Source organism: Lotus japonicus, chromosome 1 (genome assembly GCF_012489685.1).
Source record: "Lotus japonicus ecotype B-129 chromosome 1, LjGifu_v1.2".
In the NCBI taxonomy this organism is placed as follows: Eukaryota; Viridiplantae; Streptophyta; class Magnoliopsida; order Fabales; family Fabaceae; genus Lotus; species Lotus japonicus.
This window is the reverse complement of record NC_080041.1, coordinates 97,862,483-97,878,091: the sequence shown is the minus strand read 5'-3', so window position 1 is coordinate 97,878,091 and position 15,609 is coordinate 97,862,483. Positions and strand designations below refer to the sequence as shown.

Here is a 15,609-nt window from a genome sequence, read left to right as displayed (position 1 = left end):
AAATCTCTGAAGTTGGTGATGGATCCTCACGGAAGAGTTGTCACTACAAAAAATACGGGATTTAGCGGCAGTTAATTTTGTCTTTAGCGGCGGTTCTAACCGCCGCCGCCGCTAAAAGGAGCTAAAAACACATAGCGTCGGTTAAAAAAGCGAAGTGAAATCTGGCGACGCTAAATTTTTTGCGGCGGTTCTGATAGCGTCACCTCTAACCACCGCTATATTTTACGTTGTGTTTTGGCGTCGGTTACAACCGCCGCTATATATAAAGCAGTGCTTTTTTATTTTTCATCATTTAGTGGCGGTTTGAAGCGCCACTAAAGCCAAACTTTATTTTTTTGCGGATTTTAGACACGTTTTTTATATCTGATTTCTTTCTCTACCATTACATAAAAAATTAAATAGTTATACACATCATATATGATAAAATTGTAAATAAGACAACACTTTTTAATTGTAAATTAAATTTATATGGCAACATATGTATATATAGGTATCATTTAAGCACTGTTGCCAATACCTGATAAAAAAAAATTCATTTTCAATCTAATCATACCTCTCACTCTCCCTATATATATATAACTATGTCAAGCAAAGAAAACCATCAAAGATGAACATCAAAGAAAACGTTGCAGACTACGTTCCCTTATGCAAGGAATTTGGTAAAACAATCAAAGATGAATTTTTATTGTAAACAAGACTACTTGTAATTGTTACATATGATTCTGACATGGAGTAGATCAAAAGAAAAACTGAAATGCACAAGGTTCATAAAAGTAAAAAGACATTTCTACAGGAGACTTTAATTGGACTCACAGAGGGTGTCATTGACTTGAAACAGTATTTTTTGAGCCCAAAGCCTGTATTCTTCTGAAAGCTTCACCACCTAGCCATCTTTGCCTCCAACAATTAATTTTGAATGCTTGAGAGGATGATGAAGAGGTGAGAATCAACATCGATATAATCAAAAGAAAAGATACAGAAATTGGTGATGAGACCTCATAGACTTTGGCTCAAATGTTCTATACCTGGAAATAAAAAAATGGTATTAGTAGAATAAAAAGCAAAATTTGAGTAAATAGTGACTTTGGCTCAAACAGAAAAATCATGTTATTCTCACAAAATTTGAGTAAATACTAAATAGTAACTTACACCGGTACATGGGCATGGTAGGAACAGAAAGAAGCTTTTCAACGACAAGAGCACCAAAAACCTGAAAATTAGCCAGTCTAGGATATTGATATATCAATTTTCACAAAGTGACTTCATACATGTTTTTAAAATTGCAGCATGAGAAACCAAAGAGATTCTTATAGCTAACCTGTCATGCCAATTTGCTCATATAAGCCTTTCCAACATCAGAAAATTAAGAACATAAAAGAGAATCTGTCATTGGAAGAGCAGCAAGGAGTGAGTCCCCCTAATCAGATGAAGAAACAAACTGACAATAATAAAAAAAAAAAAAAGAGGCCCTTTACATTCGATAGTTGTTCAACATGAGAAGCAGTTGCTACTTCTTTCATTAGTTTTCATTAAACAGGAAGCATATCTCCATATATAGATTAACTACCTCTGATTTTCCAAATGTAAAGAAGTATGGTTCTCCTTCTGTAAGTGATATTACCAATTTCCACGCAACTGCCTTTGCAGAAATCCTAGAAATGACCAAACAAAATACCATCAGACTTCCACAAAAGCCATTTTACATTCTGGTGAGCATCAAGGTAACAAAAATTTGTTTTACCAAGCCTTTACTTCTTAAGGTTCGCTTAGAAATACCCAACCCTTCCCTTCACATACTTCCTGAATCAAAAGAGTCACTTGTTGAAGCATAATGTTATTCAAGTAGTAACCCTGTGTCATAAAAAACAAAAAAGAGGCCACTCATACTTGAAGAGATTTAAAAAGAAGGTGAGATCAAAAGTCGTCAACATATATCGCTGACTTCAATTCATGCTTTAATTCCTTGTCTTACACCATGAGGGGGACCTTTGTTGAAATGTGCTGCTCTAATTCTAAACCAGTAAATAATCAATAAGCTGATAATCAAACAGAACAAAAACTAAGAGAACTACCAGAGGTCCAGAGCCTAGCAATGCAAAGAAAAGAGGAGCTCTTTGCTTCCTATCGCTACCTACAAAAATGAGGCAACAGAGCCCTTCCAATCAAACCAAGCAAAACACCATCCCTTTAAAAAAAAAACCCACAGACCCAAGGGACTAGTAAGATTAAGAGCCCTTGCAAACATATAAACACCAGCAACACAGCCTCAAAAGCCAAAAAAAACATTCCAGAATCTCATTAATCATTAAGAGGCCCTAACAAGAGCAGCAAAACATCCACAAGAAAAAATAGGATAACAGCACCACGAGTCTCTCTTCCAGAAGCAAAACAGCACAACCCCAACATTCCAGACTTTGTAATGAACAGAGAGAAGAAAGGGCCTTAAACCTAAACGGCGTGCCAAACAACAGCAACTAACAAGTCAAGTAACAACGAACAAAGTCAAGGTCCAGAAGTGTTATTACCTGAGGAAGAAAACCCAGTGCAAATGGAAATTTTTTGGCGAGCAGAAACAGAGCTAGAACGGCGAACAAAGATGGAGCTCGAGGACATCGAATGGAAAACGAAGGAAGGGATCCGAGGGTAGCGATGAGGAACTGAGGAAGCTTTGAAGCCATCAAGACTCGACGAAGTTGTGAAGCGGTGAAGGAACTGGGAACATGGTGAAGCTGGTGCATCCCCCTGCTTGTCAACAACGAAAGGGGGTGAAGCAGGGGAGCAATGGAGCAGTTTCAAGGAAATAGGGAATGTGGATTTGGAAATTTGGGGGAATAGGGTTTCAATTGTTTATTTTGAGAAGAGGGTCGATTGTTATCAAATTGGGGAAGGCGGGGATTTAAAATCGTGACCGCTGCTTGGAGCGAAATTTCGAGAAAAATTTAATATTACAACAATACAAACCTTATAGTTAACTTGGTGTGCTAGCGGCGGCTACCCCAACCGCCACTAAAAAACCGCCGCTAAATACCGTTTTTCTCGTAGTGTGTGAACCACGTCATTGTTGTACCTTTAAAAGTTGCTGGAAACATTCTGCATTTGACTGCGTCTGAAGCGGTGCTAATCACCATCTTTGTATTGAAATACAGTAGGTGTTCCTTAGGATCTGCTTTTCCACTGTATGTTTCGAGGACTATATTCTTCATATTATCTGGAATGGCCACTTCCCTTACCGCTGCTGAAAATGGCTCGAATTCAGCCACAGCCTCTGCCTCGCGCTCTCCTTCGTCCTGCTGCTCGTGACGATAGTACTCTAGATGCTCCTGAAGATAGTCGTTATGTTGCCTTATATCGTCGATGTTGCTGATCAAGCGTCTCCAATCTTGGCTGGAGATCGGAGCTTGAGGTGCTTGCGTCTCTCCTCCTGAAACCACAGGTGACTGCTCTGGCGACCTTCTTTGTTCTGGTGATGTCGGTGGAGAAGGCAGCGGAGGTGTTGGAGACGGAGGAGGCGGGGGCGGAGCTGGAGGAGTTACTGGAGTTGCTTCCTCGCGGTGAATCGTCTGGTGGCGCGGTCGGCCCCGAACGCGACGCGGCGGCGAAATGCGTCGTCGCACGGGATCTTCTTCATGTCGTCTGCGACGTGTTTCCATTGACACCGAAGAACGTTCACCAAAAACTCAAGAATTGACGAAATGTCTCACAGAAAACCGAAGAATTTCTCCTTCAAATCACGATCCACGTAGTCCGGGAATCAAAATTTATCGGTCCCCATAGACGGCGCCAATGTTCTCGCCAAGAACATAGAATCAAGGCATAGTGCCAAGAGTGTGTGGAATGTGATCGAAGATTTTAGAGAGATGAGCTCTCAACTGCTTAGGGAGAGAAAATATAACTGAATTTCAATGTTGTTATTGTCAAATGAGCTAAGAGTCCCTTACAATTGCTAACCGTCCCCTATTTATAGATTTGGGGTTGGGCATTCGTGCCTTTAATTTGTCTAAATGGGCCGGTTGGGCCTTGGGGAGAGCGGCCCAAGGCCCAGGCATGTTCCGCGCCTAAGGCTGAGTCCCCTGGGCGAGGGACCCTAGGGTCTCGCCCAGTCCAGCAAGGATCTCTATATTATCACTTGATATGGTACGATCGGTGCGTATCTAGGGAGGGGTTGGCAGCGGTCACCGCCTCCAAGAATTTTAAAATTTCCATCGATTATATGTATTTTTAAATAGATTTTTTTTTGTTAAGACTCAGCTTCGCAACATAATTGAAGATGATCTTCTCAGAAATTTATTATAAATTGTCTATATCAAGAGAGAAATTGCTGAAAAAATCTATGTTGATACAATAATAGATAAATTTAGTACTATAAAAAAACGAAGAGTTGTATTTAAATAATTTTTATAATTAAAAATTTATATAATATTTAATGAAGATTTTTTAAGTCCGGTACACACATACCCCAAACTGTTACTTCCAAAAAGGCACAATGCCATAACTAACGAGATTATATATTTTAACATGATGCTTAAAGGAAAACTTAATGCTAAGGATCAACCAAGAGCAAGTTTAGTCTTCCTATAATTTTGTACTCTATTTCATTAAAGTAATTCTTTGAACCAACATGCGAATAAAGCGACAAACCTTCTTAGAAATTAAATTAGTAACTATTTATTGTAAAAAAACTACAATGATTAGTAGCCAACTGGATTATTCATGCATGAAGCCCCCACCATGGTTGACTAACAGTTAAGTGTTTAAAATTTGGACATTTGGGGGAGGTCGTTACTTGGATGCATGTCGTATATATCTTGGAAATCAATTGGAAAATGCAGCTAATAAGATATGGTGATTTTTTTGTTTACCAAAAAATATATATGGTGATTTTTCTTGTACAGAAATTTAGAAAAGTATGAAAATAACTTTTGCAAAGAATTTAACGTTTTTTATTATTATTTCAATAAATTCTTTTAATTGGTTTCAATTTATAGACACTTGTGCCCATGCAAGAACTACTCATAAATCATAATTAAGATGATGAAATAGTTGCGATGCCGGTTTTTTCTTTTTTGAACGTCCGGCTTTGTTGATAATAATGATATGAGAACATGAAGTTTGATTCGAATTTTTTTTGAAAGAATTGGTTGGAATTTAGTTAGACTAATTTTAAAATATCATTTTGAAAAACACTAAGATGAGATAAGAGAAAGTAGTAAAAAGCTCGGCATGGCACGATCGACGTAGAGCTAGAAGATATCGAATATTTAATTATTTATCTCCATGCATGTTACTTATGAGAATATTATTGTTCGAAACTAAAAATAGGAAAAATTCAACTACATGTGTCGGTAGTTGATTCGTTGATTAAAGTGGCGGAACCAGAAAAAATAGCATGAGGGGCTAAGAAAGTTAAAAATAAATTAAAGTTTTTAATTAGTAATAAACACAAATATACACACAAAAAATAATTAAACTAATATATATATATATACTCATTGAAAATGTATTATAAGTTGTATTAATAATGTTAGAAATTTATTTTTTTCATTTTTTTCAGTGTTTTTAATCTCGAGTTATTTTTTACATTAACTTTTTTAATTTATCACACTCAAAAGTGATTCTATTGGAAAAAATAAATCAATCTTTTACTCTTGATTATTAGGTTTTTTTAGAGAAATTTATTTATTGATTTTATGCTCTAAGACTATTAGAACAAAAAAAAAATGTCCTAGGACTATTATATTTCCAACACTCATGTTTCTATGCAAAGAAAAAAGATATGATTGTTTTAATTCTTGCACTAATTATAGTATAAAATTTACTAAGTAATAAATAAAATAATATACAGGGTCCCGCTACTGTGGAGCCCTATTTTTCAGGCTCCAAATTTGGAGCCCTGTTTTTGACCTGCTATCACCATTCACTTAAAAAAATAAAAAATAAAATATATATATATAAATAAAAAATTGTAATAAACGGTTTAAGTTAATAAAAATCTCATATTCTTCCTGTTCCACATTCATCTTCTTCCCCCACAACTCAAGCCCAGAAATCTATTCATTCATTGAATCTCCAAATCCAGAAATTTTTACAAAGAGAAGATGAATCAGATCGAGATGAACAAAAAGATGCTATTAACAGTGTTCTGAACACTTAACCAACAGAAAAATCAAATCTTTACAACACAATATTAAATTTGAAGCTCAAAGATGCTATCACCAGATTTGAACACTAAACGAATTGAAAAATCAAATCTTCATAACAAAATTTCTAAGTCGTGGTGGTGTCTAACCAACAGAGATGTGGAAGTATATACTCAAGTATTAGATTATTTGGGTTCCATGGGTCTCTCATCGCTGGAAAACATTGCAAGTTTCCCCTACTGTGAAATAATTTTGAAATCCATGGGTCTCTCATCGCTGGCGCTGGCGACTGTGAGATCTAGAGCCCATGGATCATAGAAATCCATTGAAGGCACCATCTTGATACCATGAGAGACCCATATTTTTCAGATCTATTTGGAATTTTTCGGGGTGGTTAAGGCGAGGAGGTTTTGTGAGAAGGTCATGGGAGAAGGTCTCGCAGAGGTGTACCAGGCTCCAGATCCATGAGGACGGCGCCAGAATCGCCCTCCTCCCCCTTTTTCCCACGGTTGTCGGACCACCACCACATCATCGTCACAGATTCGTGTGCAAGCGGTGTAGGTGGTTCATCCACCACTGTTGCTGACAAGGGTTTGCAGGCGGCGCTCAAGGAAGTTCTCCACAGCAAGAGCAAGGACATAATCGAGCTTGTTCTAGGTCTCATCGAGAAGCCCATAACGAAGCATCCTCCTCAGAATAGCCTCACCCTGGAAGATCCGGCGAGGGTTCTTCTCGTCGAGCGTCAGCAGATTTCTGGCATTGTTGCGGATGCGGTTGAGAGCGTACTGAACCCTTCAGAGCTCCCTCTTGCAGCGGAGCCCGTACCGTACTCTCCGACGAGCTTCAGCTCCGCATCCAAACGCTCCTTCTCGTAGGGGCGGCGAGGCTTCTTGAAGGTTTTCCCATCTTTTCAAACCAAATGTTTAGGTTTCAGAGGAAAGGAACGAATATAATGTGAGAATTTGAAGAATTAGGCATGATGGGCATTTGATTGATCTGATTCATAGTAGCAGTGTTGATTGAGTAGAGGAAAGAGTGTTGACTGTTGTTTGAGAAGAGAGTTGGTCTGATTAATTAAATTAAATTAAGATTTGTTCATTAATTAAGTTTTAATGTAAATTAATAATTTTTTAAAAAAAATTGAAAATTGAAATCGGGCTCCATGTTAGCGGAACCCTAATATACATTAAGCCTTGAACAAATTTTACAAAATAGTAGAGAAAATAATACATGAAAACATATCTAAAAAACCTTGTTGAATATTACTAAAAAAACTGATGGGGATGGGATCGAACCCTTGAAAGGCAGGTAAAAACAAGAGATCAATCCACTGGGCCAACACAACTTACATATCTACCTTTGCAGCATTAAATATATATAGAAAAATTTATTGAACCTTGGGTGGGCCAAGCCCCTCCCCTGCCCCAACGTGGTTCTGCCACTGTTTGAATATGACAACTGATCAGTTAATTATTAGTTGATGATTGACTAATAATCAATTGTTAGCCAATGGATTGGCGGTCAACTAGTCATTAGTCGATGGGTTGACCGAGAATTAGTCGTTAACCGATGGATCACCCGTCATTCAATCGTTAGCTGATAGATCAACTATTAATCAGTCATTAGTCCATATATCGACTATGTCAATTGTTAGCTGATTTGAGCCTTGAAATGTGAAAGGTTGTTAGCCTAACTTCGTTACTTGAGTAAAATTCCTAGATAAATCATGTGCTAAAAGAGATAATGCAGTTTTTGTTGTTAACAGAAAATTCCTACTTTTAAGGAAGGAATATTATGCATGAATTTTGGGAGTTTTGCTATAATTAATTAATCTTCAAGTGATATTTTCGTTCTATACTTGAGGAGAAAGTCAGATCGAATAAATCCACTTGCCACAAATATGAGAGCTTCGTGTCAAATGAAGGTGCTGGAGCCAGTCGATCAACTTGGGAAGGAAAACCTACTAGTAGATAAGACAGTTTGGAAGTTTGTGACAGGATGTCGTGATCCTCAATGTTTGTATACATGCTTAGTGTGCCTAGAGAGTGTGGTAGACTTCATGGAAGGATAATAATTGTTGTAATTGTTTAGTCTCATTTGTATATACAACTCAAACAATTAATCAAATCTTTAAATTTCTCGAATTTAGTTTTTGGCCCTTTTACCTTTCAGTATTTTAATTCATTTACAATCTTTCAGCCCTTTACATTTCATTTGTTTGCTTATTATGTTTTTGACGCTCACATACTACGCCCCTTAAATGGATCGCTTATGTCCATCATTGCTGAGAATAAAAAATTGCATTTCTTGAATAAATTGCTAATTACATCTTTTTCGCTCGCATGTTCTCACATGTAAATATACTTCAGAGAACCAAGGTTGACTTCCGACGTGGGTCGATTTTCACAATTTACAAATCTCAGGAAAACAAACTTATCGCAATCATCGAGATACTAAAGACGAGGTCAACTTGCAATGTGGATGAACTTCCTATAAGAGCATGTGACGGGTTTCATCTTAGGTTGAAAACCCCTTCTTTTTTATTGTTCCGCTCGGTGCCCCTTTCTAGTTTCTACTCGAACCTCTTTCATTGATGATCCATTTCTCGCCACCCATAAACTCAAGTACTTATAGCCACTTTTGGCTACCATGGCCAAGTAACTATCTTCCTATCTTTGCTGAAAATTTTCATAAGGACGTTCCTATTTAAAATTAAAGCCCCTAGATCATTCAGAGACAAGTGTCCCAACAAGATGGTGGCGATGATGATACGATGGAGCTGCTTGGACACGGCGAAGGTGTACCTGTAGAAGACATTCTTACACTTAAGTTGGGGCGTGGGAGAGCTAGGAAAGAATCTCATAGACTTAGAAGAACTCATAGATTGTTAAAATGAATAGTGAGTCGTGTAAATGGACCACACATGCATTTATAGGCTCAATATTCGTCGTCATTACCACTCTAGATTCTTAGGATGCCTTTATGAAGGATCTTCTGAGCACAAGGTTGATTATAGAAAGCCTTGCTTTAATGTGATAACCTCAACCGCTGGTTGTCTTCTTGGCCTTTAGTTGAGACATGATATTCTTTTACTAAATCGATCATCTAATCCGCTCTTATGACATTTGTGTAGTCACAAGTCTTGCTAAGATGCTATTTTGATCTTGCCGGAAAAAACATGTATCATATTTTATTTTCTTACTATCGATAAAGTCTTCAAATTTCAATCTACTTTTGAAAGAATGAAATAATCTCCTATCAATCACATAATAATATCTTATGTTTTAATTTACATTTTTATATGTCACTCCTCAAAATACATGCGATACTTGCGAATTAGAGTATTTATATACTCTTCTAGAGTATCTTTATTCTATTTCTTTTTATGGAAAATACGTCTTTAATTAAATCGAAACTGAAAATACGGTATTAGTATTATTACATGCACTTGCTGCTAACAAATGAGCTACTTTATCCCCCCCCTCTTAGTATGGCATATCTCAAAGTGTTCCATACCAATAGCTAAACGTCTACAATCATGGATAATTGGTGCTATAGCTGAAGTATCCTTACGACCCAGGAAATTGTCCACCACGTTCTTTGCATCTGTTTCAAGGATGATGTGAGTCAATTCCAATCGCTGAGCCATTTGAATAGCCCACCTCAGAGCATCTGCTTCTGCAACAATGGGAGTAGCTGATAAGTGCCAATTTTACCTAGTTTTCCATTTTTATTAAGGCACTTATCTATGTAATTTATGGAAAATTTCTATCAAAGTTACTCTCATTTGCTAAGAATTTATAGATTAGTGAATTCTAGCTAAAAAGTGTTTAAAATTTAATTCAAATCTCAACTTTTGTTGTAGGAATGATGATTTAAGGAACAAATGCAAGAAACCAAGGATTTTGAAGATTTTCTGCCAAAAGAGCTCAGCTTATTCCAAAAGGTGCTCAGCTGATTTATGGTGGAATGATTCTGTCTTAAAAGAGCTGAGCTGATTTTGAGGGTGCTCAGCTGGTCTGAGGCGGTTTGGAGACAAAAATCATCAGTGAAGGTAAACAAATTCAGCTCAGCGCACGGGAAAAAGTGATGAGCGCCCTGCGTCATGAATTTCATATAAAAAGGCATGTCTCATCAGTTTTTAGATATAGAACGCTGGAGATTACGGAGAACGCAAGAGAACTCAAAGGGAAGGAAGAAAAAATAAAAATTTGAGGTCGTTGACCTTTCGTTACGCTGGAGCTTCGCCGACGACGACACAAAATCATCACCTCCTCCTATTTTCTTCTTTGTAAGCTTGAAAGCATCCATATCTATGGATTTCTAAACCTTTCTTTGTTGGAATTTGGTGTAGTACTTTAACTTGAATGTATCTATATTAGTTTCTATTCATATGACTCCATTTATCTCTTGACTTCAATGCTATGATCTTGTTCTTAATGCTAGTTTTGACTTGATCAACTAGAACTTTATTTAAAATTTGATATGTGAGTGAAAGCTACATGTTCGAATTGGATATAGATCATATCATCTAATAATCCTAATTGCTAGACATAGAGTTAGGTTGTTAGTCATTGAACACCCGAATTAATCACCCTTGCTTTGTTAGTTATGCGAGACATCGATAATTAAGGAAGTGATTCGTTGATCTCATGTAAGAAATTAATGAGAGATAAGAACTGGTGTGATGGAATCAAGAATAAAATAGGTCATATGTGTTGAGCTAAAAGATACATGAGAGGTGAAGTGCGAAACCTAATCCCAACAGTTTTCTTAATCTGATTTAAACTCGTTTTAATTTCGCTTGTTTACTTACATGAGCGTCCGGTTAGCAAAACAAACTTCAAACAAACTTGTTGATTTTATTGCTTAAGTAATTTAGCTAAAAAACGACGTTGTGTTTCCAATTCCATGAGGACGATAAAAACCTTTTACGATACTACAATTGAATCTTGAAAGGGATTTGAAAGTAGTTGTGGTAAAAACATTTCAACAGTAGCCCTTAGTGAGGAAAAGGATGAAGCTGCGAACATGCACTATCCCATATGATCCCTTATCACCATTCCAAAACCTTGACCATTGCTTCCTGACCAGCCGGTGTCGATATTGATTTTTAACGCCCCCTCCTCTGGCTTGCTCCAGCTGTCCTCTTATTGCTCCATCGACGACTTGGTCCTCTTCTCATTTGCACAGCTTTGCCATTCCGCCCACAGCTCATGAGCCATCGTAACAGTGCGTTGCACATCTGGTTGTGTTCCGTGATAAACCATTTCGTTTCTCTGTTTCCATATAGCCTAGGCTAGCATGGCTAATTGACCTGTAACGTCTAGGTCTCCGGCTGAAAGCATCCCCGCCCACCAAGTACGATAGTCATTTGAAATATTATCTGTAATACCTCGATTTCGGTGGCATCACTTTAGTAACCAAAAGTAAACTTAATGCGGAAAAACGTGAAATATTTTTTTTCCGATAATAACTAAGACAAGACTGAATTAAATAAAACCCAAAAGCGAAAAGTAACAGAGTTAATATACAATATATAAACAGCCCCCGCTGTAAGTAACAACCTCGTCACGAGTAACCTCCAGTGACGGAAAGAAAAGTGTAGCGCCCGAAGGCAAAATGTACAAACCAAATCTAAAGGTAAGTGTCCGCAACACTATCCCTCAAAACTGAGAATAAGCTGGCCCATCGGCCTGAAACAAGACCTCCTAAGTCCAACCAACTCTCTGTGATTCCCGTAAAGAAACCACACAAAAAGCTATAGGTGGGAAACTACCCTGTCCCGAATGAAACAAATAATGTTCAGAGCTAAGACTCTACTCCTACACTAATCCCATCTCGAGGAGCTCACACTAACACTCAATCCTACATGCTGGCATGATCGTCGTCCGAATTCGAAATCCAGAACGACCTAGTCTATGTACACCATCCGTCCTCCGCTCGCTATCGCGATGCGCTCCTGTTCCAGCATCCCAACTCTAGTTTCCCCCGAAGGGTGAACCGTCGTGAACCAGTCCGCCAAAGACATCTGACAAAGGGCGTTTGTCCGCCAAAGCACACACAGAAGACGCGAGGGTCAACTCCAAAGAATTACATAAATAATAGCACCAATAGATATAGATAAGAGAATAGCCACTTAGGCTTATAGCTAGGGATAACATCCTAGGGTTGCATTTTCCATAATGAACTTAACAGCAATAATAACAATTAACATGTTCCAAATAGGATTAACAAATAACAATCACACTCGACAACTAAATCAGTATGCATGAATGCAGGATGATTAGTCAAACAACGTCTCCGACTCTCACTCGACACATCGCCACGTGTTCTAGGTAAATTAAAGTCTCTAAAAGCTTACCCTAAGGTAAAGTCGATTCTGCGACAAAAGACACTTCTTCACATCAACATAGTAACTCATGATGATCTCCGGATCATCCGACTCATCTCAATCTGATGGTCACAACTGCTCAACAAGCAAAGAGTATCACATACTCGGAAACTACCGGTTTCCCGGACTTATCCCCAGGATAGCCCAACAATTAGGCATGTCAAGTCGATCCAACCCCTTGGGTTGAACATACGGACTCGCACACGCAACTCCCACAATTAGGCATGTCGAGTCGATCCAACCCATCGGGATGAACATACGGACTCGCACACGCAACAAATGACAACGCCAAGTCGATTCACTCAAAGGAGTCGAACATACGGACGTTGCGCGTGTCCAATGACTATCGCCGAATCGATCCAATCCATCGGATTGAACATACGGATCCGCGCGTGTCGAAAAGTTGTCGCTGAATCGATCCAATCCCTCGGATTGAACATACAGATTCACGCGAGGTAAAATGGCAATCGCTGAATCGATCCAATCCCTCTGATTGAACATACGGACTCACGCGTGCCTGAGTGACTACCGCCGAATCGATCCAATCCATCGGATTGAATATACGGATTCGCACGTGTCGAAAAGTTGTCGCTGAATCGATCCAATCCCTCGGATTGAACATACGGATTCACGCGAGGTAAAATGACAATCGCTGAATCGATCCAATCCCTCTGATTGAACATACGGACTCACGCGTGCCTGAGTGACTACCGCCGAATCGATCCAATCCATCGGATTGAATATACGGATTCGCGCGTGTCAACAATTATTGCCGAATCGGCCCAACCCGTCGGGTTTGGACATACGGATTCGCGCCGCAAAGTCGAAGATACACCCAACAACATAGCTGCTCCAACAGCACAACCACAATAGCTGCTCCAACAGCACAACAACAAACGCTGCTCCAACAGCACCACAACATCTACATACTCGAAGCCCCTCAACTTTCTCAATGCTGGGATCCGACGACACTTCTCGTTTTCCAAAACTATGATTTGCATCCAAAGCTTCCTTCCGAGATTATTACCATTACTTAAAGATTTAGAGGTTGTTTAATGTCTTATGAGTTTTCTTTACAAAATAATTATCCTTTTAGTCTTATCGCGAATCCTATAAGTTCTCGGGATCTCCTAATCCCCAAATGACTCCAGAGAATGTCTCGATCTATACAACACCACAACAAGGCCCGAATCTCATTCGTCCTTTCAAGCTTTCTCAAAACTCTCAAAATAAAATCGGCATGACCTGCCCGCTTTTCTCACCGTTCAGAAACTCAGATTATAGTGCAAAAGCAGAATTAACTCATCATAATCAATCAACATGTCATATGTCAATATCTTAAGCAATAACCACATAGCACCTAGCATATAAGGCATGCACCACACATCCTAAATTACCCAATTAGCACTTAGCATGTCATTCACTCATCAAAAACATTCAGTAGATGCATCATCTACATTGTCAGCCGAAGCCTCAGAAAACATTTTCCAATCACACACAATTCCAGTGCATAAACAGTAAACAATGTCGAAACATCGACCCTAAGCATTAACTAGAGATTCAGTGAGAAGCCCTCACCTGTAGATTCTCCAGGACGATCTCCTAACACTTGTTCACAATCAAAGGCTTGCTCCTCTGGGAATTCCTCAAAATCACCTTTAGAGCAAAACCACAGAAATACTATCAGAATCTATCGAAAACTAAGTTATCGATACTTACTAAGGTTACTCGAAGTAATCTATACTCTAAGGTACGATAATCTAGCGCGAAAGACAAGTTTTCGGAAAAGGAAATTTTCCTCCTCCTCCCCTATAGGGCTCGGCCACTTTTGGTAATTGTGGGGCTCGATTTTTCTTCGATCAAACTTGGTTCCTATGCTTTCATAAGCCGTAACTAAGGGTATTCTGAACTCGGAAAAATTATCGGATCAAAAACTGTCGCAGGGGTATTTTGGTCATGATTTTTAACTTAGAAATTTCAAAACTGAAATCCCAAAAACCAAATTTTGCAGGGACGTCACCAACGACGTTTATGACAACTAATCCTACTAGCACTAAGCTAAGGCGATAGTTTTCAGCCTAAAGGTTGAAGCTTTACTTCAAAAACTCCAAAAATGGGTATTTTAGGCTAAAATTGATTCCGGCGGAATTCCGGCGACATAACGGAAAATCTAACCCGGCAGAAGTGATCTTGGGCACACAAGGAAGATGTTTAGAATCAAAAATGAAATATTCAGGATAGTTTTGCAAAAACCTCAAAACTATGAGCACAGAAAGACATAGAGAAAAGCTATGGAAAAGACGATCAGAAGTAAGAAATAGCATCAGTACCTCGAGGTCTACGCGTAGCAACTATCAGTGCGACGATCGGTCAAGAAACGACGGAACGGTGCCGAAATCTCCACTTCCTACTTGTTCACGACCCCTCTTCTTCAATTGTGAAAAAGATGATATCTGATTCTTCTTGATTTAATTAAATAGACAAGGCTCTTGCACTAGTGGTAGGAGAAAGTAATATGGAATAGAAATTTGATGGAGAAATTTGTAGGTGCTGCCACAGAGACACGTTAAAGAGAGTGAGAATGGAATTTGATTTTGTGACAAGAGTTTGAAAGAAAAGTTTGATTGTTTTCTTCAGTACTTAAAGCAAGAAGAAATAGTGGAGATAATTTAGTATATTCATTTTGTGTGTGTATAGTCGGTGATGAGGGAAAGAAACAGAGAGTGAACGTGAGGATTAGAATTGTGAGGGAGGGTGTGCGTGAGTTATATATATATATATATATATATATATATATATATATATATATATATATATATATATATATATATATATATATATATTATAATACAATATTTAACGGTACAAATTGGTTTAAATACCGTAGAATTTAGCTCATAAAGTTAAGAGAAAAATATAAGAATGATATATCATTATCCTAAAAATTATGAGGAACTTTATGAAATAATAAAATATAAATTTGGATCACTTTGAGCAAATTAAAATGATCCATGGACAAAGAAATGAGTAAAAATTGAGCTAAAGAATAATTTTGAGACATTTAGAATAAATATAACG

General features: G+C 38.2%; 1 protein-coding gene and 1 long non-coding RNA gene across 5 annotated transcripts; both read right to left on the bottom strand.

The window, feature by feature from the left end:
• Window positions 1–735: 735 nt before the first annotated feature.
• LOC130732305 (uncharacterized) lies at window positions 736–2,868 on the bottom strand. Of its 4 annotated transcripts, none has more exons than XR_009017008.1 (6): window positions 2,526–2,868; window positions 1,742–1,851; window positions 1,568–1,652; window positions 1,319–1,383; window positions 1,150–1,226; window positions 736–1,025 (listed from the first exon to the last, which is right to left on the bottom strand). XR_009017008.1 is itself a non-coding variant. In XM_057584379.1 (5 exons), the coding sequence occupies exons 1-4, from the start codon at window positions 2,736–2,738 to the stop codon at window positions 1,364–1,366; spliced, it is 372 nt and encodes a 123-aa protein (XP_057440362.1). In that variant the 5' UTR covers window positions 2,739–2,868; the 3' UTR covers window positions 736–1,025; window positions 1,150–1,363. The 4 variants fall into 4 exon arrangements, 1 of the variants encoding a protein (XP_057440362.1); XR_009017006.1 differs by having other exon boundaries at window positions 1,150–1,210; XR_009017007.1 differs by lacking the exon at window positions 1,742–1,851 and having other exon boundaries at window positions 1,150–1,210.
• An 8,792-nt stretch (window positions 2,869–11,660) lies between these two features.
• LOC130732304 (uncharacterized) lies at window positions 11,661–15,296 on the bottom strand. Its single transcript, XR_009017005.1, has 3 exons — window positions 14,862–15,296; window positions 14,110–14,187; window positions 11,661–12,168 (listed from the first exon to the last, which is right to left on the bottom strand). It is a non-coding gene; the product is annotated as an uncharacterized LOC130732304 (long non-coding RNA).
• Window positions 15,297–15,609: the final 313 nt, after the last annotated feature.

What these genes read in the sequence shown, in the direction of transcription:
- LOC130732305 (XM_057584379.1), bottom strand. Translation starts at nt 2,738, where the DNA reads ATGCACCAGCTTCACCATGTTCCCAGTTCCTTCACCGCTTCACAACTT. An exon ending in TGACTCTTTTGATTCAGGAA is followed by an intron (nt 1,653 to 1,797) that starts GTATGTGAAGGG and finishes GGTCATTTCTAG; the next exon opens with GATTTCTGCAAAGGCAGTTG. An exon ending in TTACATTTGGAAAATCAGAG is followed by an intron (nt 1,384 to 1,567) that starts GTAGTTAATCTA and finishes TTCCAATGACAG; the next exon opens with ATTCTCTTTTATGTTCTTAA.